Source organism: Heliconius melpomene, chromosome 17 (assembly GCF_056956725.1).
Source record: "Heliconius melpomene rosina isolate 202511_hmr_F chromosome 17, ASM5695672v1, whole genome shotgun sequence".
NCBI lineage: Eukaryota > Metazoa > Arthropoda > Insecta > Lepidoptera > Nymphalidae > Heliconius > Heliconius melpomene.
Genome location: NC_140405.1, coordinates 14284713 through 14312297, shown reverse-complemented (window position 1 = coordinate 14312297; position 27585 = coordinate 14284713). Strand labels below are relative to the sequence as shown.

General features: G+C 34.1%; 2 protein-coding genes across 3 annotated transcripts; one reads left to right on the top strand and one right to left on the bottom strand.

Moving 5' to 3' along the window:
• On the top strand, positions 1 to 22710 carry LOC146530495 (unextended protein-like). 2 transcript variants are annotated; one of them, XM_085199865.1, is made up of 15 exons: positions 1 to 391; positions 12147 to 12672; positions 14711 to 15250; positions 15462 to 15578; positions 15829 to 16000; positions 16975 to 17166; positions 17724 to 17867; positions 18131 to 18268; positions 18573 to 18715; positions 18868 to 18994; positions 19376 to 19505; positions 19791 to 19887; positions 20285 to 20353; positions 20456 to 20490; positions 21402 to 22710. In XM_085199865.1, exons 1-14 carry the CDS (start codon positions 54 to 56, stop codon positions 20483 to 20485), a joined length of 2763 nt encoding a protein of 920 aa, XP_085055991.1. In that variant the 5' UTR covers positions 1 to 53; the 3' UTR covers positions 20486 to 20490; positions 21402 to 22710. The 2 variants fall into 2 exon arrangements, with proteins under 2 accessions (XP_085055991.1, XP_085055990.1); XM_085199864.1 differs by lacking the exon at positions 20456 to 20490.
• A 512-nt stretch (positions 22711 to 23222) lies between these two features.
• On the bottom strand, positions 23223 to 27358 carry kin17 (kin17 DNA and RNA binding protein). The gene is made up of 7 exons (XM_085199866.1): positions 26784 to 27358; positions 26302 to 26494; positions 25913 to 26057; positions 25254 to 25422; positions 24525 to 24684; positions 23875 to 23997; positions 23223 to 23335 (listed from the first exon to the last, which is right to left on the bottom strand). The coding sequence occupies exons 1-7, from the start codon at positions 27086 to 27088 to the stop codon at positions 23261 to 23263; spliced, it is 1170 nt and encodes a 389-aa protein (XP_085055992.1). The 5' UTR covers positions 27089 to 27358; the 3' UTR covers positions 23223 to 23260.
• Positions 27359 to 27585: the final 227 nt, after the last annotated feature.

Below are 27585 nucleotides of genomic sequence, written 5' to 3'. Positions count from 1 at the left end.
TTTGTAATCAGAAATCAGAATACATTCACAAACAGTCGCGGCAACTAACAGCAATGGCACGTGTGCGCGGTTTACGGACTAGCGGTATAATTCTTTTATTATACCTAACTTCTATATCATCAACGCCATTGTTTTCTATTAATGTGTTGAAGAGAAATTGTGATGTAAATAAATGTGTTTACCTTTTGAATGTTGACGGCGATTTTGATCGGTGGTCGTTGACTCCTGTACCGGGCGTGTGTCGTTTAGATCGTTTACAATCTAATTTTATAGGTGAAGATGTAGAAATTGTTGTTGATAGAACGGCGAACTTGTATTTATGTGGTGGAACGGGTAAAGAATGGTTCCCGCTGGATTACCATTTGGAAGGTGACGTCATCGCCACTCAGCGGTGAGTTGTTGTCCGCCTGTTGATTTCGCTTGCATGTAATTAAATAAGTTTATTTAATTATCAGATTCAGTTCTTAATTATGTATCTGTATATTTCATATTATTTATCTCTATTAGCTTTACGCTATATCTGTTATCTCATGTATTGGAGAGTAGCTAGAGGGAACCTAGTGTTAAGACACTCCGTCCTCTCCGTTACTCCAGTTATTGAGACTTGTTCAGTGGCAGAACTCAACGCTGCGCTTTGTTTTCTCATACCTAATAAATGATAATAACTCGTTCTCTCAAGTGGGAAGGGAACCCACAGCCATAGCGTTTACAGTCAGACGTCGTGTTAAATAACGTCGCGTTCCGTCGTCGATAACCTCAAACTATTTAAAATTTTCAGACAATTCTTTTTATATTTCCCCATAGACAAAATTTTTCCTTCCTACCCCACCCGACCTAATTGGGTTCCTCCACCTGTCGTGGTGCAGTGGCACAAAGGTGTAAGGTGTTATTTTAATATTTTCGTTTCTTCGGTCTGGTGACGAACCAGGCAAAGCACAGCGTTGATTTCCGCCATTCAACATGTAATGCTTCCATGTTTTGGCGGAAAGTGGTTAACGGAAGTGTCTAAATGAGAACGAAGTGTCTTAATACTAAATTCTCTCTGCCTACCCTGATGTAGGCGGGGTAATGTACAGCACCGTGAAGCTAAAATATACAAATAGTAGGGAGAGTGGGAATCGAACTTATAAACACGATTCTTACAGTCACACACTTATATACAATGTACATATGTATACGATTATTTGTGAACTCATTAAGTACTTTATTTGTGCATACAAATGTAATTTTATAATGTAACTATCAAGTTAATAGTTATATTTTGTTTTGATAAAACTTATTATTATAAATGTAACTTTTATACGATTATTGCATAATAATAAAAAAAACAGGCTGTATCTTACATATAGCAGGTAGACAGGGGGAACCTGGCAACCCCACGTTTAGACACTCCCGTTTCCCACCTTTTCTGAATCCTGCATGTATTGCGTGTTGAGTATCGTAACTCAACGTCGCGCTTTCCCTAGTTAATAACAAAAATATATATTTTTTTTGTTATTCAACATAATATAAATGGACTATTAATCATACTGTAAGTCATGTGTTTCGATAGTCGTGAGTCATTTCGTCAAATTAGGAGGCTGCGGTTTCGTAATTTTTAACCGACTTCAAAGAAAAAGGTCATGGGTTTGATATGTATGTACCCACATATGTACATTATTTTATTGGAAATGGTTAATATTTGAGCACGATGATCTATTTAGGCGTTCAATCATGTAGTAAAGTAAAAGTTTCGTAATTACTTGTTTGCCCACAAATTAGTAAGTACCTACTAAAACTATGTTATCGTGATTTTTTAATATTTTATCAATATCGGTTCAGCATCATATACCTTTTTTCTCTAGCCTTCTCCAGCATTTTCTGTCTTTACGGTATAAAAAAATGTGTAAGTAATTTTTATACTGCTCATTTGTTGTTGCTATGTCAAATCTGTAAAAAATAGTAAAATATATATACGGAAAGATTATTTAATAATTTTGATTGTGTTTCCTGCAATAAATTAAAAACCGGCCAACTGCGAGTCAAACCGTACGATTTATTTTATTCTTTTTTTTAACTGTCATGGTTCAAGACATACAGCCAGAGAGACGAACGGACGGAGACGCTCCCGTTTTACATTTTAGGTAAAACGGAAGATCGTTCCCGTTTTACCTTATAAAAATATTATTATTATTAAATATCAATACTACTGTGTGAAAATAAAAAAATTATAACATTAAATGAGGAATATAAACAAATTCCTTATCTGCATCATGCGAGTCATATATTATCAAAATGGCGACTAGTAATGTCTGTTATATAAATATACCACGCTCTAATTCACACCCTATTATACAATTTTATACTACTAGCTTATATTTATTATTTAGTAGCTTTCATGTGCAGCTTCGAATGACTGATTAAGTAGAAGTAACTGAGGGAATGAATACACAATTGTCAGAAATTCTGACCAGAGGCTAGTTGTGCGCAAAGGCACAAGGCTGTGGTTTCGATTCTTCCTTTCGGTAACAACGCTAAGCGCGGCGTTGAATTCCGCCACTCAACTAGCCTGAAATGTGGGAAACGGGGAGTGTTTTAATGGAACGGAAGTGTAATAAGTTCTTTGATTTTCACGATTATTACACATTTTAAATGAAACTATTTTAACCGGATTAATAGCGTTTATTTATGATAATACATAACGGAAGTGTTTTAAATCAACGGAAAAAGAATCTCCTAACACTAGGTTGCTATGTTCTCTCTGCCTACCTTGCTATGTGCGGGATACTGTTAGAAGCTAAAAAAATATTGCATAATACCGTTTTTATAGTGAAACCTAGAAGTGGCTTCAAATGCCCTCTACCGGCCCAATCTACATACTTTTTAACATAAATCATAAAATGCTTCGCCCCAAATTATTATCGTACAGTACAGACGACTAGTCGTGGGCGCCATCTACAGCTAACTTCGCGACGGCCACGACTCATCGGGCGCACTGTACTGTACACAATTATCATAACCTAATTCGAGTAGCGTCTGGCGAAGCGTCTGGTTAGCTGCCAACATCATTGCCTGCAGCCTACAGCTACATATACACTATATATACTAAAGTAAAATGTGCGTCCGTCACTCCGTTCTCATTAAAACACTTCCGTTCCCTCGCATCTCATCTGCGTGTGTTGGTGGAATTCAACGCTGTGCGTTGAGTTGTCACTGGGGCGAAGAAATGATGTGCTGGTTTCCTCAGGTCTGAGGCACCGGTCACTTTAGTGAACTGCTGATAAATTATTTGACGTTCATAAAATGACCGCTTCATTCATTTATTTTGAAGTAAAATTATAAATTAATATTAAAATATTTGACTGAAAAATGTTCTCGATTAAATGTTGAATTCTCTACCGTTGTGCTAATTTGGATACATGTAAACTTTTCACTGCGCCACTCTGAGACGGTAACGGAAACGATCGAAGTAACTTTACTTGAGAAAAATAATAAATAGGCTATTATTATATTTTTGTTGGCTAAGAATATTTTAACCTGAAACGCCTAAATATTTATAAATTATCCAGCTCTGGTTGTTATCGCATCATCGCGTGTATATGGTAGTACTTATTAATATTTCAATAATAGATTAAGTTTAGTTGTGGCGCAGGAGCACAAGTGTGCCACTGTAAACAGGTTATGGGTTCGATACCCACTCGAGGAAATTAAATATTTAATATTTTTATTTTCGTCGTTGTGGCAACGACGCAAAGTGCGGCGTTGAATACTGCTACCCAATACCTCTAAAATCCGGCGGACCCAAGATCTTCACTAGGTTTTTATTTAAACGAAAAATATATTGTTAGTTAAGTACTATTGTGTATGCAATAAATAATTTTATCTATCTACTATTATGTATAATCTGTGACATTGTAAATTCAATATGGCCATCAAAATAAAATGGTCAATATGTAGTTGTATTTGTTCAAATATCCACTTAGAATGTGTCATCCTCCCCTATTTAGAATCTGTCATGTGTCATACAAACCATGTAATTATTTCCATTTGACCATCCATAATAAAAAAAAATGATACCGCTGTGTGACACCTTAACGTTTATTACAGATTCGAGTCCCGTTTGTGCTAATATTGCATACGCATTCATCACGTCCAGACGCGAAAGGAAAAGAAATAAAAAAAAAATTAGTAAATCCATTATAACGCTTGGCCGTATAGTTTTATGTACTATACTAGATATTCCTTTGGCTTCGCTTGTTGGTGGAACTTTTAATTTTGAGTTAGCGTCGTTTTACACCTCACGTCTAACAGGCTATGAATGTGCTGTCTAAGCTGTTGTTTACTTTATATGTTATAGGTATTTGATGTATGCTTTAGGGAGGATTCACACTATAGTGCTGGCCACGGATCAAATTCTTAGTTTTTCTCATCTCTCTCTCAAATATTTGTAACAAACTGAGATCGGAAGTGAACCGAAGCTGTTACTATAATGTGATTCCTTCCTTAACCTCCCAAAAGTAAAAATTAGTATTAAATAACAGGCGATGTAAATATTTCTTATTTCAAAGTTGTTTTGAGTTTTTTCCGCCTACCCATATCGGTTCAGCAAAATGTGTCAATGGATATATTTAGAACTACGTCACATTGAACGCTCAGTCGTAAACGTTTGTTGTTCGCTGCAAATGTTCCGATTGTTTAGTTTGACAAGGTTCTATACATTGTCTGGATGTTCAGCTCTCTCAGGTTTAATTTTTGTATATGAAGAATTAGTTTAAAATTTATTTGTAGCATTGAACACATTGCTCCAGTCCAATATGGCTAATTAGTTTAAAAGAAATCATTACTGCCATTTATACAATTTATTTAACTACATGACTGCCTATCATAGATTAGTGTTGCCATACCATACCTTCAACATCAGTAACAACAGATAAGTAAGACACGGCATATATTATTATCGGTAAACATTAAATTATAAAGTATATTATAAATCTCTGTGTAGCCTTGGGTTTTTCATATACCAAAAATATCTATATTTGAACTAGAACCTGGAATATATATTATAGAGTATACGGTCTACACAAGCGTCTTACTGTGCTGGCAAGACAGTCTGTTCCCTACCGTCCGCCCAATTTGTCATCGTCAACTTTCCCCCGAACGGGAATAGAACCCGAAGCTATCATATTACATTCAGATGTCGTGCCACGACGGTATCCGTTGAAAATAATAAAAAACTGCGAAATAATCTTTCACAGTTAAAAGTGGTGGATTTCCCACGGCGTTTTCCTTGACATCGTGTGTGATACGAATCTTAAACAACGACTTACGCTTGGAACTATATTAAGAATATGTTATTTTTGCTTACGTCCCGTAGTTTTTGCATGAAAATGGAACAAATATGCAACCACATAAACTTTAGCATCTATAATATATTATTATAGCAGGATTTTACATAAAGTTTACCGTTTAGAAAAGTTTTAAAAATACCAAATCATCAGTTATCCTAGCAGTCTATGTAATTACAATTAATATATACGAAAACCATACTACAACTATTGTAGTTCTACTAATATTATAAATGTTTTCAGTATTTAGCAGGGTAGGCAGAGAAAATTTAGTGTGAATACACTCCGTTCTTTAATTTTCTCCCATTTTAAAGATTTTGCGACATATATAACATATATAGCTACCGCCTGTACAAACATACCCTTCCTAACTTGGCGATGATAACGTCATATATGAATATATGCATACAATAATAATATCTATTTTGATTGTAGTAAAGTATATTTTTCGACACACATTGGGAGTGATAATGGCCAAGATTTGACATGTGGAGCATAATTGAGACTTATTTGGTAGATTATTCTGTTTGTTCATCAATTAGTGCTGACCAAACTGAGCGATAGTAGAATTTCTGGAAGTCAGTTGGTTTGATTACCGGTGGAGGTAAATATTGTAAGTGTTGGTTTATAATATGTATAAATAACTGTTATTTTAGTCATCTTGTCAATATTTAGGAACATAAGTACGTAGACTAGGTTTTACCTACGGCATCGCCCTCCTCGTCAAATGGCCGCGTTCAACCATATAGATTCTTACCTCCAAAAGCTACAACTCATTAGATGGGTGCTTTGTAGGTCTTAGTTATATATTTGTCCATCAAAACTGTCGGAATCCTTATTTGAACCATATAATTATAACTACATATTATGTAGATGTTACTGACCAAACTTGATATCAGGCAAAACTAGTTTGCCCTAGGCCGAAACGGTTTGCTCAACATGTATCAAGATACATTATTTATTTCTAGATATTTAACGACCGTGTTTATTTATATACCGCTCTCATCTGTGAGATCGATCTTGAGAGCTATCCTGAGGTGTTATTTTAATAATCTTATGTTCTGTACTTATAAACCGCTCTAAGCTGCCGTTTAATTCATAAATTATAATCTACGAAAAAAATAAACAAATATTAGAATGACATTTTAATTCGGTAAAACTCGTCCCAACTGTACTTAGTCATAATGACAATATGGTGGTTGTGATGTAATTGATCAGTGATTGACTCTTACAGTGATGATTATGGGTTCTACTCTCATTTGGGGGAATGAATTATTTTTAGTGGTCTCTCTCTGGCAGTATACAACCTTCAGATCCTAATATCTTAAATTCAGATGGAGAACGGAGTACTGTGACACTAGGTTCCCTCTACCTATCCTGTTAAATGCGGGGTGAAGCTTAAAGTTAAATTGTTATGAAAAAATTGAAAATTAAAATATTTTGGCAAGCATTGAGAATTTTTTAGTTTATGTTTATTTTCGTTCGGTATGATATGTCCTTACTACAGTATTGGATGGTCGCCAGGACTGGAGAAATGAACGCCTAAATAATTATACTTACTTAAAATTTTATTGTAATAGCTTTTTAATTTTAATTAAATTATTAATTTTGCCTTAGAGGCTTTGCCTTAGGTAGCGTAGTATACACGCGATGGTTGTGGTTTCTATCATATTAGGGGCAATGATTTTATTTAGCTTTTTTTACATTCTCACTAGGGTAGGCGAAACGCAGCGTTCAGTTCGGCCACTCAACAACATTGTACCTACTGTACAAATTGTATAGTGCGGGGCAAACGGAGTCTTAACACAAGGATCCCCCATTGCCGGGAAAAAGCAGGAAATGTCTTTTTTATCCACCTTACGCGGTCTGGTTTATTTGCTTAATAAACTTCATTACATACTTTCTTTTAGGTTGGAGGAAATGATAAATAAATAATATATTTTGTTTTAGTTTTTTTGATTTTTCTCTGTGGGCGAGCCCAACTTTTACTTCGACACTTGTCCGATTTTGTTCTTGTTATAGAGAACGTAGTCGATAATACCAGTTCAATAAATGGCGCGGGGTTAAATTCCGTTAGCCATCATCAAGCAATATCTCAAATTCACGCAGAAAATGAAGAACGAAATGTCTTAACACAAAGTTCCCCTTGTCTAACAGGGTACTGTTTTAGGGAAAAACCATGACGCTGATAAAAAAAACTTTGATCATAAATGTATCATGTTGCAGCAAGAACTTCATTAATATGACCTAAATATCCGAATGACGCTAACAAATTAAACGGCCATTATACTAAATGGAAATAAAAAGTTATAGTGTAATTTCGCGCCTCGCTCGCCGCCATCTTAGCTTTACGTCCGCCATAAACACCGTCTGCTGGGATGTGTCTATTTTTTATGGTCTAATTATATTATGACTAATGCTTCAACTCATTTGCCTATCCGAGATATATTTATTTATATATTATTATATTTTCCAGTAAAAAATAAAACACTGGGATAATTACTTTTTGTTTATTTTGTTATCATTTTTAAGAATAGGTACTTATGTTAAAAAAATAATGATATAAGTAATTCATGCTGAGAATATTGTACCGTCTTTTACCTGTTGATATATTATGTCTAATTAAATATGTTACAATATCTCTGATAAACTTTCAAAATAACACTTGTAATTGTTTTTTTTTTAAATTTTTTAAATGTTATTCCGTAGTAATGAAAGATATGTATAATAGAAATCGTCTAAGCCATACATTTTGCAAACTGCGTTGAGCTCCACAATTTTTAAATATTTATTTATACGTATTTTAAAAATATTTGTCTTTTATCCGTCCATTCCTGTAATAAAAATGAAGTTTTATGGAAAATGCTATTTAGACTTCCACTAAGATTCAATCCAATTGTATATGTAGTACATTGTTACAAAGAATTCAGGAATTTGATTTGTTTATAGTAGACTCAAAGGAATGCTCTTCAACAGAATCCATTGTGTTTACGTTTAAAACAGTAATTTCAGGTAAACTAACAATGTTTTGGTGCAAATTCGGGATTTTTATGGCTGACTGTTTTCTTATTCTGTCTCCGACTCTGGTATGGTGGTTCACTTATCTAGCAACATAGAACAATTTTTATACAAAATATAGTAGTTGTCAGTCCTTCGTTTTCGGTTTCATATTTTGTATCCTCCTTTAACGTTGTAGGTAAAATTTTGTTACTTTGCTTACTTTTTTCGCTTCTTCTACTGCCATGAACATCAATGCTCTTTTTTATAGCTAGCTCTTTTTATAGAGTAGCCAGAAGGATCACGGAAACTTTGTGTTAAGACACTCCGTTCCACATGTTCCAACTAATTCTCGAGTTATTGCGTGTTGAGTGGCGGAACTCAACGCAGCGCTTTGTGTCGTTGCAACGTATCTACTGCGAGGAGATGAAACTATCGAATATTTCATTCCCACGAGTGGGAATCGAACCCACAACCGTCGGACTTAAAGTAGTTTGTTTCCCTGCGCCTCAATTTTTTGGGCGAAATTAGTTCGTTCGTTCGTTCGTAATTCATTAGCTCGAGTGGTGTTCAAATCCTAGCTGCCCCACTGTGCTACGACGACCTTACTGTAATAATTATTTTATAATATAAATAATTTAATGTGTTATATTTAAATGACCTAATTCAAGATTGGCATTCTGTTTACGATATAGGTACGTAGCTATTGACCTACGTCAACAGCTATACCTCGGTCGCAGCGCTTCAAGTTCACTACGTCTGATTCGACGTCAGGTTCGATTCCTACTCGGGAAATTGAATACTCGGTGCCCTCTGCTATCCTGCTGTGTGGATATATCGTTAACTGACTTCTTAGATTTTTTCCACCCAATACTGAAAAATAGCTATTTTGACAAATTCTTATCTTAACTATATTAGAAGTTAGACAAATCATCGTTGGGCATAAAAGGCCTATTAAGCAATTAATGAAAAAAAAAACACCCACTTTCTGGCACTGGCAATAGTGACGTGCAAAAGTGAAAGTACAGCGTGCAAACTGTAATATAATTCATATTATGCGTGACTCTTAAAATACAGTATGACGTCATAGCGCTGGCGGCGACCCAAGTAGACGCGGCGTGTTCGTCGAACAGATGGGATTGGCAAATTTCGCAAGAAAAATTCTAAGATTTTGATGCTGTCTCGACAAGCTTGGACGTAATCGATTGAACAAAATTGATAGAATGTGGCGTTAGGTTCCGTCATCACAATTTATCTAAATTGTAATTTGAAATTGAATTGAATCTAAATTGAACTGTTGTTAAGTGGAAGAGTCCCATTGAATTTTCTTTTCATCTTTACGCTGTATTCCGTACAAAGCAGGGAACCTAATGTTAAGTCACTCTGATCCTATTAAGACATCTCCGTTTTCGATTTTGGGCCGAATTCTTTTTAGCATTATTTATTGAGTGGGGGAACTTAACGCCGCGCTTTACTTCGTTACAGGAGGGAAGAAATGAAAATCTTAAATATTTAATTTTCTCGAATAGAAATCGAACCCACAACCGTCGCGTACAGTCGCTTGCTTGCGCTCTACGCCACGCCTACGTCGAATTCTTATATGAAATTGAATATGGCCTTCCAACGCTTATCCGTAATAAGTGTGTATTAAAATAGGCTTAACGAGTTGACCATTAAGAAGATACAGGCAGACAGATAGGGTTACTTTGGTAAATATAATCGTCACGGCGTAGTGCGACAGCGTGTTAATCGTGATGGTCGTGTGTTCTATTCCCAATTTACTTTACGATTACTGACCGGATTTTTGACACTGAGACATTGTGTGGAAAAGAAATTAAAATAGCACTACGATCTGATCAAACATGAGCGTATTGATGCAAGATACCTGCGTGCTTAACTGCCTATCATGTTTTATGACCAAGATAATAAGAACTTGCGCTGCTACAAGATTATTATAATAAGAGAGCGTCATCAGAACCACACCTTGGGCTGATAATTCCTGGTAATAAATGATTAGGCTTCTCCATTTTTTAACAGGTTCACGCTTATTCCCGCATAGCTGAGTAGGCAAAAGAAAGAACAAGAGAATCAAATGTTAAGGCACTCCGTTCCCCATGCAGGTTATAATTTTTGAGACGGTGCATGTTGAGTGGCCGAAATTAATATGATAAATAAGATCAATAGTTCTCCCGAGAGTAAATCGAACCCATAGCTATACTTATCGCTTAAAATATGTATAAATTCTCCTTTTTCTCCTGTTATATAATTTACAGTATAACAGTAAAACTAAAATCAGCTTCACGTATCCTGCACACAGCAAGGGAGGAAGAGTGAACCTAGCGTTCAAAACTCCGGTCCCCTCTTTCCACCGAATTCTGGAGGCATTCCGTGTTGAGTGGAAGTGAATGCCGCGCTTTGCTTGGACACCAGAGCGAAGAAATGGAAATATACATTTAAATTAATATTTAATTTCTTCGAGTGGGGATTGTTTTCATTCACTCTTTGTGCCCCTGCACCACGACTGGACTTAGTAAAACAGTTTTTGGCCAGAAAATATTTTTTATTTTATTTGATTTCTGATAAGAAAATGAGGGTAGTCCCAACCCTGTCATCTGTTCATTGAATTTGATGGGAAGGTCATAGATTAATAAACAAAATTGAAGCTAGCCATCGCGTGCTAGCGTCCATTTCAACGGCATTAATGTTATATTGCTGACATCACTCCAACTCAGTTTGAGGGTGAGTAGGGACTTAAAATAAATATTATAATGTAAGTTATTCTCAAGTTTTTAGATAATCTCTATTTAGAAATTATCTCAAGAGGCGGCCTTTGTGAGCTCGTCGTAGCACAGGGCACAAGCGTGCGTCTGTAAACGCGATGGTTGTTGGTTCGATGTTCACTCGGGAAAATGAAATATTTAATATTTTCATTTTCCTCGTTCGCAATACCCCGAGATTTCGCCGGAACAAGGGGTAGAGTAGTATTAAATGGGAACGCAGTGTGTATTAACACTAGGTTCCCTCTGAATACCCTGCTGTGTGCTACATACAGGGGGAGGCTCGTAACGTAATAGACTATATGGTCTACTACTGGACTTAGAAAGTTTGTCACGTAGGGTTGACAATTGGCTTGTGGATAGAAAATAGGGAAGCATTGAGTTTCCCGAAAATTTTACAGAAGTGGGAAAAATTGGAGGGTGACGACTTATTTATAATATGTGGGTTGTCTCTCTTTACCAGTAGGTGAGATAACTCACTCAATATACAAATTGTGTCAATTACACTATCAATACGCATGGTACGAGTATATCATACTGGGTTAAGTGTTAGTGTAACAATTCAACATTACACGTAATTTACTATAACGTATGTCTGTCTATCATTTTGTATTTCGTAGATTATTTTTTAGCTTTACGCATATCTAGTGTAGAGACACTCTGTTAATTTTCCGTTTCCCACGTTCCGAATTTTCGAGGTATTGTGCGTTAGGTAGCGGAACTCAACGCTGCGCTTTTACCGAGAAAATAAAAATATTAAACATTTCATTTACCAGAGTGGGGTGTACTATGAGGCCTCCTTCGTGCATTATTATTTCTTAGATAAATCAATATATTACGTAGTTCTAAGTCCTAGTTTATTTTATAATTTTTCTTTACAATTTTCCGTAAGATTCCGTATGATAGTTATAATTATGAACACACACTTTCGAGATAAAGCGGGTTGAGTGGCTAAACTCCACGCCTCGACAGTGGCTATTATTATTGTATTATAATATTCTTAATAATTATTTAAAAAATCATGTTTAATAGTTGTTTATCTTCACAGGCAATCAGAAAATGAAATTGAAGAAACACCACACGATGAGATAACAGATTTAGAAAATGACGACGTTAAAAATTACTACAGGGACTTAGCTGTTAATAAATATGGGGATCAAATTGAAGATGTAATGATTGAGACCTTCGCAGATCAAAATCCTGGTCAAAAATCACTTAGAATCAAACGTCAGGCTGGAGAAACAGTAACGGAAAGTACACCAACCGCTGAAGTGAAAGCTAATGTCACAGCAATACCGCCGCCAGCTGAATCAGCACAGCCAGTCGAAAAAGCACAAGCCAATCCTGTGCAAATAATTCCTGGGCAAATAAAGATCGTTGGTCTTAGGGTTGAAGAAGCACAAAAAGAGCCCAAGTTAGTTGAAGGAATGATCCCGAGTGTGCTGAGAAACACGAAGTTCACTTTAAGAGTTTTCGGTGAAGGCTTTACGAAGAATACTGTGATAGCATTCACCCACGTTCCAGAGAATTATGGTACTAAATGTCACTTTATGGTCAAAGGTGAAGAATATAAGGTAAGACAAGACACAACCTAGTCTTAAGACACTCCGTTCCCGTTATAACACTTCTGTTCCCCACTTACCCTCAAACTTGTGGACGCATTAAGTTAATTGTTGCTGAGGCTGCGTTAATCTCGAATCGATTTAAATCTGCTTTCGTCCGTAATAGTAGGGTATCACCTACATTTTCTAGCATTATAAATTCAGGCTGACGTAATACTAAAGTTACTGTTACTATTATAAGTGAAAAATGTGGTTATGTATTCTAAAGAACGATCAGGCAATTTACTTAGAACTTTGTGGTATAATATAACTATATATAAACAGAGTTTATTATGGATAGAAATGATAAGATAGGTATCCTATCTCATAATTTTTATATTGTGCCAACCTAAATGCATTTTTATAACGTTTACATTTGCTTGTCTTTTGTATTTTTGGGATTATAACCGAAACGGCTTGTCCGATTTTGATAACACTTTCGTTTGAGAGGATTGTGTTTAAGTTACTATATTAGTTTATTTATATGTACCAACATAAGTTAATCGGACACGTAAGATAACGATAGAATGGTGGCTATGCATTACTTACTAGTTACTATATAGTATGACTAATACTTCTAAAAGCCCCGAACGTAAACTTACCGTGTGAACATGTTCAGAATATGATACTAGGTTTCCGCTTAACCTCCAAGTAATTAAAGGCGTCTTATCTTAATTGTTTATATTCTACTTACATTTTTCTTGCGGCTTCGCCGGCGTGGTCAAACGAATGACACATGACACCTTCTAAATGCCCGAAGTATTTGTAACCGACGTGGTAAAGATAGCCCATAGGCTACATAAAATAAAAGAACAGTAGTTTTTGAGATTAGCGCGTTCAACAAAACTAGCTTTATGTTAGTATACGTAAGCAATTACACGACGGTATTAGCTTTAAACCTCACGTTGTACATCATAATGACGGAACTCAACGCCGCAACGTGGGCACCGAATTCACGTCCCTCGAGTATGTACAATCGGACTCTGTGCCGCTACACCACGACGGGTGCCCGGCTTAATAAATCCATAAATAACATTTACATACATAATTAATAGTCAGTAATTTTTCTCATTAATATTTAAACGATATGTTACACTTGCGGCTTTATAAGCAATTTGTTTAAAACCGAGAACATTTGTTAGTACTATTTAAAATGAATTGCTTCACGCTGTATCCCTAAATTGCAGGATATTCACATGAAACCTGGTGTTAAGATTCTGTTTCAAATAAAAAATTGACACAAGCATTGTTATATTACAATATGGGGATATGTTTATAGCCACGCCTATCGATAAAACTGTTCTTGATGGACACTACCGTTTGTACACATACATAATTATATTGATAATGGTGTCCATGCTTTCTTTGTGTTACTTCTGAAGGCCTAACGTCAATCACTGAGTAAGTGATTTATGGGCCTGTTGTTGGAATGAATCATTTTCATTTCCCAGCTTTGGTAACAAGACAAAGCGCGTCGTTGAGTTCCGCCATTTAAATCGAATTTACGTATAAAGTGGAAAATAGATTGTCTAATACTAGGTTCCCTCTGTTTACCCTGATGTATGCGTGATACAGCGTGTAACTACTTTTAACACTGCACCCATCTCCATACTGAAAAATCCTCGTTGTTCATCTTCCGCCTAAAAATAATACTGCCAATGAGCTATAATGGATTTCAATGGCTTTAGTATACTAAAAAACCTTGTTCGTAATATTGTAATAGAATGAACACCTTGCTCTAGTTACAATAAATTGTTTTTTTTTGCTATAATCAGCTATCAGATAAAGGTTAAGATTAGATTTAAATAAAATTATCGTAATTCATAAACCATAGTTAATTATTGTACATTTAAATGTTACACAGTAAGACATTGTATAATTTTTCATTTGAAAATAACTTCTTAGCAAATGACGTCAAATAATATTTAAGTTAGCAAAATAAAGTAAATCCTATTATCACTTTCACTTAATAGTCTTATTAAGAAATATATCTTTTATCTTTTTTTCACAGGTAAAATCCACGGATGCTGATTCAGCACTCTTCGAACTAATAGTTCCCATGCCATTAGAGGACCACAAGTTCTATATATGCGCCAAAAACTCCCCCGAGGAAGACTTCGTGCATCAAGGAAAGGAAAAATGGAAGATTCTAAGCATACACGACAAACTCTTACCACTGTGGGCCTCCCTCATTCTGATTGTCATATTGCTAATGATGGCTTCTCTCTTCTCCGGATTGAATCTCGGGCTTATGGCCTTGGATAGAACGGAACTGAAAATTATTGCCAATACTGGAACAGAAAAAGAGAGGAAGTACGCCAGAGCAATCATGCCGGTCAGGTCTCATGGAAATTACTTACTTTGTACGATATTGCTGAGTAACGTTGCTGTGAACAGCACTTTTACTGTTATTTTGGATGATTTGACGTCAGGCTTAGTTGCTGTAATAGGGTCGACGCTGGCTATTGTGTTCATAGCAGAAATCACGCCTCAAGCTATTTGTGCAAGACACGGACTGTTTATTGGCGCTAAGAGTATTTGGATAATGAAGGTAATTTGTTTATTTTATAATTAGTTACTTAGACTTACTTAGAGGCATTACGTCATTGTTGTGGATTCGATTAATATTGAGGAGAAAGTTTATATTTGTAATATTTGGTTTTTGATTTATCTCACTTAAAAAACCTTATCAAAATCAATTGGTAGGAGGAGTATTCTTTATCTAAAGGAGTATTCTTTTAATTTTTTGTTTTCTTTTGTAGATTGTTATGGGCATTTGTGCTCCACTCGCATGGCCGACCAGCAAACTTCTGGATTACTTCTTAGGAGAGGAAATTGGTACACACTACAACAGGGAGAGGCTAAAGGAGTTAGTGAAGGTTAGCAAAATTACTGTTTCCTTCGTTTTACTGAACATGTATAGTAGTCAAAATAACTTCATATTATTGAAAACCTCTTAGTAACATCCAGATGAAGTCTCCTCAGTTTCAAACGAATGTATCATTACCCTACTTCAGAGTTGAGTATACTTGTTTAAAATTTTCTTCATGATCATTAATCATGCTTTCACACATTGCAACCCTAGAGACAAATCACTTCTTTCTCCACCCTTTTATTTTTTTCCACCAGATCACGAACCACGTAAATGACTTGGACAAAGAAGAAGTAAATATTATATCAGGTGCTCTCGACCTTCGCAAAAAGACCGTCGGGGACGTTATGACCAAACTGAAGGACTGCTACATGCTGCCCATCAATAGTGTATTGGACTTTGAAACTATGACGGAAATTGTGAAATCTGGTGAGTTTCTACATCTCTCTACATAATAACTAGGTTAACTTAGGATTTTGCTCTTATATCCAAATTAAAATAACTAAAAGTTGTGCGTGAATTATGACGTATTCTAATTGCTGGAGGTAGCTCTGACCTCGGGTACAATGAGTTACAAATGTAACAAGAAAACAATTTTCAATTCGAACCTGTAGTTCCTGAAGTTCTATTGTTGCTAAGAATTGTTTAGGAGTTACTACATAGATTTGCTTCTTAAAAGATTAATAATTATTGTTCTCATGGTATGAATGATGAATATTGTATTGAAGTAATGGTATAATATGAATAGCTGATTGTTACATCATTTTACACATAAATTAAAATATATTATTAAATATTTTTCGTAATTTATGGTCTATTGTCTAGGTTTTTTGTTCATTCGGTATTACGTACATACGTACGTACGTTACGTGTGGTATTTGGTACCTCACAAGAAAGAAAATAAAGAAAACGTATAATAACAAAAAATAGGTACAAGGTTTCCAGAGAGATCAAACTCTACTAGAAACATGAATGTAGGGGATCCAAAGAGTCGTTAGTCCTTGTATATATCTATATTTACTAAATACAGATATATACTTAGTATATAATATTTAGTAAATATAAATATAATATTATAGAAAAAGAAAATGACAGCGTTTTTTTGTTAGTATTATAGTCAAACCTCAAAGCCGAGGATTGAGGAGGCAAATCTAGGAGCGCCGAAGCTTCGATATTTCACTATATCAGATACATATATAAAATATACGCTGTCAGCGACTTTGGCGTACTTGGAGGAATAATTATATTTTAAAAAATTCTTTACATAACCGGCTTCGGACACAATATATACAAGGATTGCCTTTCTGAAAACTTCTAATTACATGTCTAGTCTTGTATACTTATTCCAAATATATAATTTTATCGTTCCTGTCTAATCCAACCAATTTCTCCAAAATATCAAGGTTACTCCCGTATCCCGGTATACGAGGGCAACCGCGGCAACATAGTGACGGTGCTGTTCATCAAGGACCTGGCCTTCGTGGACCCCGACGACAACACGCCGCTGCGTACGCTCTGCCAGTACTACCAGAACCCGTGCAACTTTGTGTTCGAAGATATCACTCTGGACGTTATGTTGAAACACTTCAAGGAAGGTGAGTTGTCTTCCAACTCTTTTAGAAGTGTACCAAGTTCTAGGACATTAAAGATTAATTTATTGGCACAAGACTTACGCGAACCGTAAAGTAGATGTTACTGTTTTACAAATAATCGACAAGTTTTATTGTTTGTGTTGGTCTTTTTAGAGAGAATAGAGAATTCTGGATACCAGTTTTTTTCAATCAAATTAACACTTATAAACCCTACAAAAAAAATTAAAAATATAATTATTGTCAGTTTATATAACTCAAACGCTCGTTGCCAATAATCAAAGGAAATCCTAGACGATGTTCTTGTTTAAGAGTTACTGCAAAAATATAAGGAAAGTTGCCAAAAAGTTTTTGTATGAAAAATAAGAATATCAAGATTAATATATTGGTCGTGTTATTTATAACAGCTAACCTGTTTTTTAATTTTATAAAAAGATGACTGATTGTTGACTCTAGTCTGGATTACAGATTGCCACTGTTACACACAATGTATTTGCCACATGTTGCCACATACAATGTATTTGTTCGCATCTGACTGTTTCTTTATTTTGTCTCCCCCACAGGCCACAAAGGTCACATGGCGTTCGTGCAACGCATAGAGGAGGGCGACGGCGACCCCGTGTACGAGACGGTGGGACTGGTGACTCTGGAGGACGTCATCGAGGAGATGATACAGGCGGAGATCGTTGACGAGAGCGACGTCATTTGTAAGTGGAGTGTTTGTTTGTTGATTTTTTTTGTGTTTTTTTAGGTGGGTGGAACGGTAGCTGGAATTAAAAAAGGAGGAAATATGGAGGTCGTTATTATAAGACAAAACGCAAGATTGACGCAAGGTTTTAAAAACTGGGCGGAAAGTGGGGAATAGAATGTTGTTACTAGACAGACCCCTTCTGCCTTCCCCGCTATGTATGGGATAAAACATGAAAACTGCTTCCTTCGAACTTATTTATCACTATCTTTCCTTCCACAGCTGACAACCGTACAAAGAAACGTCTAATGCGTCCAATGAACAAGTTACACGACATAGCCGCGTTCGCGGGACACCAACACCAGCGCGTGCACGTTTCACCACAGTTGATTTTAGCTACGTTCCAGTTTATGAGTACTAGTACGTATCTTCTTAGTTTTCTGAGTCTATGGAAGGATTCTTGTAGTCCTTCAAATACCATAACTTGATCGAGGACTAAAATACTGTAAAACTAACGGTCAGACGGTTCAGAAAATTTTAAAGAAAAAATATTATAAGCATTTACATATGTACTACACGGAATTGTTTTAGAAAAGTCTAAAAATGTTTACTTTTTGTCTTAAACATACACAACATATTCTGGAATGGGCACCAGACCAGAAGCCATTATTGGCTTGGCCTTTGTTATTATGCCCATTTATATATAATTCATATTTTTTTCAAGGTGTCGACGCGTTCCGCTGCGACATGATATCAGAGACGGTACTACGCCGTCTCTTGAAACAAGATGTCATACAACACATCAAATTGAGAGGAGACGAGGACAAGAATGACCCTAAGAGATATGTTTTCCAGGAAGGAAAATCTGTAAGTAACTATTATCTATCTGTTTTCTTTTCTAACTAATATTTTATCATCAAGTAAATTGGCAATTGAACGTTGCACAGTCAAACTTAATTACTGTTTACTTAACTGATTATTTTTCAAATACAATTTTAATTATTTTCGTCTTTTACCAGGTGGACTACTTCGTGCTGATCCTGGAGGGGCGCGTGGAGGTGACGGTGGGCAGGGAGAACCTGGTGTTCGAGGCGGGTCCCTTCACCTATTTCGGGGTACAAGCACTCACGCAGAATGTGGGACTTGGTGAGTTTTATATATCTCCAGGTGGACTACTTCGTGCTGACCCTGGTGATGCGCGTGTAACTGACGGTTAGGCTACTATTAATTTTTTTGTTAGCATCTACGTAACAACAAAAATAAGTTGTTACAAGAAAGACTGACTGAAAGATATTGTACAGCCGTAATTACGCGGCGTAGAACGCCAAATAATATAATGTAATTACACAATTTAGAATCTGCTGCTTTAATTTAATATTTTTTTGTGTAAAATACCGGACTATTATGACATTATATACAGGAGTAAAGAAGACATGAAGTTTGTGTAACATAATTTATTCTCCATTTCTCGCTCTTATGACTAGACAAATAATAAATAAACTTTCTTCATCTTTCTTTCTTCATCAGCGGAGACCCCAGCGCCATCAACCCTGGGTTCTCTACAAAACCTAAACATGGACTCGATGCTGCGTCACACCTTCGTACCGGATTACTCAGTGCGGGCCATCGCTGAATTATACTATTTGACTATTAAGAGGTAATTGTTATTACGTTTATTTTATTTTTGGGTATAATATTTTCAGGAAAAGGAAATAAATGGAATAGCATTCCATTGCCATTTTCCATATTCCAATATGCTTTTAATATATTTTGAACTTGTTAAAATAAGTAGTGATACTAATGGAACTAGTAATATGACAATCCATTCTTTGCTTTAAACCTATTTTTAAAAAACTACTGATTAGCTGAAACGTTTTTTAGTCATCAATTCTTTTCATAACTCAGGTATCAAACCCACACTATAATACATTTGTTATTACAGATCCATGTATTTAGCGGCGAAACGTGCAACACTGATGGAGAAGGGTGCTCTGAATAAGGGAGGCACCAACGAACAGATTGAACCTGAAGTTGACAAGGTATGGTATTATATATGGTATTATCGTGTATAACACGATAATCTACAGAATTCACGATTCTTTTTAGAAAACATGAAAAAAAAAAAGGTAGTGGGAGTTGAACCTACGCTTCTTGGAAACGGTCCATGGTTCTGACTACTAAGCAAAATTTGAACGGGTTCAAGTCCAGTTACGTTCAAATTTTGTTTTTGTAATAAGTATTTTTCTCTTCTAAGGGTGAAAAAATACTTTAAAAAACAGTACAGCATGTTGTATGTAAAGAATGATTAGTTGGAAAAATGGAAATAAATTATTCTTTTTTACTAGGGCTTGGAAATTTCAGATTTTATAGATGGATAATGAACTAATTAATTGTTATGAAACTAGAAACAAACTAACTTTATTATATTTTCTTCAGCTTCTACGCGAAGGAGATAGACTTGAGGAGATATTAGAGAACGTCAAAGATAAAGCTCCGCCTAAACCGGTATGTTAATGTGTTTTTTATATTATGTTTTTAATATATACCTATATTTTTAAAAATAATGTTTTTATATCCAAAATATGTTATTTGCTTTCACGCTGTCAGACGTTGGATTCTCCTAAGACTAGATATTAGGAGTGGTGGGTAATACTCTAAAGTATTGGCTCAATTTCTTATTCTTATATATATTAAGAGGTATATTCATATTCACACATGATATCAAATGTAACCTTATAATAATCAAATTTGTGGGTGACTCAGTAATAAATCTTATCTTATCATACACATTTATTTATACATTATATATATATATTTATTACACAATAAAATAACAAAGACAACACATACACATTCACAGTTAACTAACCTACAACAATAGTAAAATCGAGTCGAATAAGTAGAGCGCCGGCCGCGACTCGCGTAAGCTTTGCACCAGTCGTGATTTATGTTCCGACGCGGAAGCCTTTTTACTTTGCTTGATATCCTTCCATATAATACCACGTGACAAATTAATATATTTAATATTTTACCTTTTCTCTATTGCGCCTTCTTTTTCTTCTTATTGTGTATTGTGAACTTTGTTGCTTTACTATACAATATTTATTTAAAAGATAATATAATATTGTTTTGGACTTTGAATTTAATTTTATTTCCCGCATACACCACAAATAATACACCCATAAATTTAATTAAAATATTATTACACTGCAGTATTAAGACAAAGAGCGGCGTTGACGTTCGTTTCTCTAAATAAGAGAACATGTAGAATTTGAGCGAAATGGCCGTCGTAAGGAAATTTGATATATACGGTATACGGTGATAGCTTCCATTTTCACTAGGAGGAATAGATCATTTGAATTTCTTTGCTTTGGTAACAAGTCAAAGCGCGGCGTTGACATCCGCAACATAATACGCATTGTAATATTTCTGAAATTGGCCAGGGGGACTGGCTTGGGGAACGCTGCTATATGTGGAATACAGCATGAACCCAAAATAAAATTGATTATTTAAAATTAATGTATTTATTTAAATATTGATTATATTTTTCCAGTTTATACCAATATCGGCAAGTCCTATAACAAATTCGACTTTCAAGCCTCAAGATAAAGGTGATTGTAATCCCGAAGAAGAAAAACTGTTAAAGAAATAGTGTCCGCTACCACCTTCCAATTGAAGCGACTGGCAACACTGCCACTGAACATAGTATGACAATTTAGCGGTGAAATCTTAATTTTTTTTTGTATTTTGTATGTATGTTTATACTGATTATTCATTTATTTTTAATTAATTTTATTCAATTTATTTAGAAAAAAAAATATAACTAAAACTTTGTACAAAAATGAATAATCAGGTAAATATAGATTTTTTCTAGTATTTATAACAGCATTTGCGTTTAACATTAGTTTTAGTTTGTAGGAGACAGTACTTATAGCGTTATTTTTTAAATGGCAATACACAATGCCGGGACATGATATTTCTTTGTATTTATAAATCAACAATAAGTCAAATTATCACAATATAATTTTAAATATTTTTTTACAAATTTAATTCTAGTCCTAAACTAGATTTTTAAAAGTTTTGCATTATTTTATCATTAATTTTCTTTTATAAAAATGTCGAATGTAACATCCCTCTTTTAAAATAGGTTTTATTAAAATTTTATATTGTTGTTTTTTATATTATATTTAACATACGATAGTGCTTAAATAATTGTTAAATTACAATTCACAACTTCCGAGTAATGAACTTACTGTCCTTTCATGTTGAACACAACTTCCGAATGCATTTTGTATAGAAATTGTAAGCTGTTTTCGTAATGTTTAGCATTTTTTTCAATTAAAATATTAATCCAACATATTTTTATCCATATATGCATTTGGAAGGTATTGACAATTTAAAAAAAAAAAGTTCATTTTAATTGTATGTTATATAGTATATAGGTAATTATAGATTATTATCTGTATTTTTAGAGTTTATGGCTTTTCGAGTTTTAAACCATCCTATATCCATCCAATTCTAAAATATTATATGCAACGTTGTTATTAGTGCAATTATGAAAGAAAAATATATGTAAATAGTATATTTTACAAGAAATTTACCCAAAAAATCGTGCCTTAAACCGGTGCTGTCACACCTTTACCTATTTTTATAGTAGATTGACGTTTTTTGTATAAATATATAAGCGTATATAGCAACACGCGCCCGCTGTCACAGCGACAGCTGTCAGAATTGACGTTTCGAATATTTTCGAGTAGATCGCGGTCGTTGAATGTATGTATGTGTTATAATCGCTACCAAATACTGTGTTACTTATGTCACATTTTATATTAATTATTATATATTTTTGGTGCAGTATATAATTTTGTATTTTTTATTTATTCCTTTTGTATACTTAATATTAAGTAGACACTGACGTCTCTCTGTAGTTGAGAGTTCTATTTCCGTTTGATGCAAATTTAAAAATAATATTTATTGAATCTTTATGAATATTTTTTCCTTTAACTGGTTTTAGGCAAATATTGGACGGAATTTGTTGCATCTGTCAATTACTTTGAGATATGAAAAATACGTGAGGATAAAAAAAAATCAAATTCAGAATGAATATAATAAATTTAAATAAATATTTCATTTCCCCTAGTGGGAATCGAACCCACAACCAGTCGATCTTTTAACCCTCACGAGGATAAAAATTATGTATTTTAGAATACTTTTTCTCTAAAGTGGGGTAACACTTATAAAAATTTTAATAATAAAATTTAAGTAAGTCATTTGATTCGTTTAAGAAGTTGATAATTACGAAAAATATATACAAATATTCACTAAATATCTACTAAGTACTATGGATATGTGCATCTAAATAAAATACATAAAGTTAAAAAAATATATACATTTATTATTCTAATAAATTCATCACGCCGCCATTTTACTTATATCTTCATATTGAATACCTTTCACAAGTCTGCCTTTGAGAAGTCCACTTGATATCTGCAACAATTTGATTTTAAATATTTATGAGAATATGTATATATTATAGAAATACATTTTTTAGGTTACTTTTAAATAATTATTTTATGTTCAAGTTTCAATGTAAACGCGACGGCTGTGTTCGATCCCCACTCGGGGAATTTAATACTTTCATTTCCTCGCGGCAATGAGTAAGGCAACTAAACACGCATTGTCTCTAAAATTTGGCGGTGCTTGGGGAACAGAGTATCTTATCACTGGGTTTTAAGTTTTCTTCTGCCTACCCATATAATATGTGCGGGATACGGCGTGAAACTAAATTAAATGAAATAACCGAATATGCAATGTGCAACTTCAAGGAGATATTTAAAAGTACGAGATGATAGTTGTAATGCAGCTTTCATGTCTTGGACTTAACATTATATAAATGGCTTGAAATCCTCATTTTGGGGATTTTTTTTATATTCCATGCATTCATAGTGCAGGCGTGAAAAATAAGAGTGGCTTAACATTACTACACAACTTAAAATCTACAACTACAACTTAAAAGGTACACGTACTTCTACATCACAACAGAAATTATCAGTATTTATGTCTTGTAACACTCCACTCTGCCCCCGGTAAGCCCCATTTACAAATCTGACTAACCGCCCCGGGGATGGTATCACTGTTTCCACATGGTTCTGTAAAATAAAACGGCAAAAGAACTAAGAGACTGAGAAGCCTACAGGACCTTTTTTTTAAAACATTCTCAATTTTGAGCTTGATCTTGAGATTCCTTTTACATTCATAAATGAAAATGGCATCTCAAGATCAATCTATAAATGAGAAAAGCATCTCACGATCGATCTAAGAGTTGAGAGCGTTTTATAAATGCCAGCCTAAACCTCTTTTATAGTTAATTTTATAAAACTGAAGAGTTTATTTGTTTGAATGCTTCAGGCTCAGGAACTATTCATTTAATTATTTGTTTGTGTTTTTGAATTGACAGTGGCCAACTATATGCACAACGGTTGTGGATTAGATTCCCAACGAGGGGAACGAATTATTTTTATTTTTCAGACCTGGTAAGAAGATTTTGCCATTCAATTCACAATATCTCAAACATGGATTAAAAATTTCGAATGCAGTGTCTTAAATGCTAGGTTCCTTCTACCTACCTACACTGCTATATGCATCATAAAGCGTGAAACTAAATAAAATGACATACTTGATCCAATTTCAGTTTAATTCCCTCATCTATTAACTTAACTTGTGCCGCATATTTATCTATAACTTTTTCCACAATTGCTTTTCTTTTATAGAATTTTTCTCCCAGTGATTTTGTCACTATTTTTACTATAATATTTTCTGTTAACCAGTAGTCTTTCCTGTAATAGCATTGAAGTTAGTGCAGGTTTTTTAAACTAATTTACAGTCAACCATCAATGAAAAAAAAAACTATTACAAACATACAATGAATTTTAAATCTACAATTGAATTATTAAAATATATTTCAGGAGTATATAAAAAATAAAAATTCAATTAAAGCTTGGAGGCCAGTTGTGGCGCAGGGACACAAGTGTGTGACTGTAAACGCAACAGGTTATGGGTACGATTTTCACTCAAGGAAGTGAAATATTTAATATTTTTATTTCTTCGCTCTGGTGTTGAGACAAAGTGTGGCATTGAGTTCCGTAATGCCTCCAGTATGCGGAAAATGTGAAACAGAGTATCTCAACACAAGGTTGACTCTTCTTACCCTACTGTGTGTGTGTGGGATACTAAAAAAAATTAATAAATAAATAAAATAATGAATTCCCATTTTTTTTCCATTGGGATCAAACCCACAACCTGTCAGAGGCGGTAACAGAGTGACACGTCACTGAAAACCTAGCTCAACAATCAATGAGTTATGCCCACCGGCCGTGAGCAGTGAGGCTTTGTGAATTTTTCTTACCTATTGGCCTTCTCTTTTTCCCTCTCCTGTATCACCATTATTTCATCTAGAGCTGTTTGTTTTGATTTCTCATCTGTTTTTTGTTTTTTATTTGATGAATCATCTCTGATTTGTTTATCCTTTGATTTAATTTTAAATGCTGTTTTTATTGAGTCCTGAGATATCTTTTCTAAAACAAAAAATTGAAATATGTCTTTTTTTGGCAAAATGTCACAATGAATCTGAAATTATATGCATCTATATATAATGCTTTATAATTAATTGCAAGAATAAATAATTTATTGAGAACAGTCATGGTGCAAGGGCACAATAAATGCAAGTGTTGTGGGTTCGATTCCTGCTCAGGGGAATGAGACATTTAATATGCTTTAAGAATTAGGTAGATACTGAGGAATAGATGCGACATAGTGTCTTAGCACTATGTACCCAGAAACTAAAAAAAGTATTTGATTTATTCTGGTTCAAACCAGTTTTTGTTTTTTTAGTTAACAAAGCTAGTTTTTTTTGTTGACAAAGCTTAACTGTACAATATTGATTTTTATCATATATCATGCAATGTTGTTAAATGATAGAAAAATCGATAATAAATTATTTTAACACTATTCTCCCTATATATATTAATATATGTAAAAAATATATAAAATCTGCTTATTTCTCACCTTCAGGTTTCCTTTTTAAATTAAGATTCAATGTGAGCCTATCTTGACTGCTCTCTCGTTTGAACTCAGTGTATGTAGGTTCTACTTTAGTGGACTCCTTTTTACCTTTTTCTACTTGTTTTTGTATAAATTCTAACATTCTTTCCTAAAAAGGAGAGAGGCTATCTATATTAATATTATTATTTATATTATATAAGAGTGTGTTTGATTCAATGCTCTAATCTCAGGAATCTAATCAAATAATGATTAAATTGAAAAAAATCTTTTTTCAAAAATTTTTCAAGAACCAGTAGTACCTAAGTTAAGCTAGTTCAAGCAAACAAACTTAATCTTTATAATATTAGTATACTAGAAGAAGAAGACTATAGATATTAAAAAAATCATTTTACTTGATCATCTTTATCCAATTTTTCCTTCTTGGCCTTAGCTTCCTGTGCCGCAATGGTAGCTGGATCCCTATCAATATATGCCACAAACCATCCTTTCTCAGTTTCATCGACTACACATTTGCCTTCTCGGCCCAGCCACTTTACAAATTCAGTGAGGGTCTCCCATTGTGTTGCATTCATGTGAAGATGGTCTCTGCAAAATGTTTCATTGAATATTGTTATATAAAGGAATTATTGTAAAAATAGAATTTTAGATGATGCATGTTGGTGAGGATGAAAAACCAAAGAAATTCTTTCTACCTACCAAGCTATATGCAAGATAAACTGTAAAGCTGATAAGACTTAATGATCAAAATAATACCATTGAATTAATATTTGATTTTACATTGTCCCATTCTTGTAATTTATAATTAATTGATGCTGTATACGAAGCTGACTGTAATTAGAACATGAACTAACAATTATGGCTCATTCATACTAACCTGTTAGCAATATAATCCTGATACACTTTATTAGCATTCACCCTTTTAGTACCAAATTGCCTTTTCAATAATTCTAAATAACCATCTGAAAACTCTTTAGAGAACTCATCTATGTATTTAGAAGCGTTATCAGCAAATAACAAAAGCTGTCTTTGATGAGATTCAGACATGGTGTGGCATTTGAAGCCGTTCTCATCGCGACACTGTTTCTGACACATTTGGCAGTACCAGCGAAGTTTTTGTAAGCCTTTAGCCTTTATTTTATTTGCTATATACTTGGGCGTTCCTTTTTCTGCTTTACCCATTTTAAGGATCGTATTTTAGTGGTGTTTTCTTAACGTTTATGACACATAAACTTGTGATTGTTACAAAGAGTTTTAAATTATTTTCGTTTGCACAAATCAGTAATTATTACTCTTAATTTATCACTATGAACACAAAATGTTAAATTTTGTTGTGTATTTCAAGGAAAATAATATTATTAAAATAATTTCACAAGCACAACAGTCAACAACAAATGCTTTATAAAATACGCCAAAGGTATTGACTCAAAACTCAAAAGTTGAAACTTCAAAGGACAAGCTAAATGTCAAAATTGGAAATGTCAAATGCTGATATTTGTCAGATTAACTTCATGCCAGACATAGACAATATTATATTTTAATAAGCATATATATTTTAAAATTATTACAATACATGTATTATATTTATTTATATGATGATATTTGTTTTATAAAAAATTGTAGTACTATGTAAAATAACTGGAAAATATTTTCGTTAGTACAATAAACTACATATTATT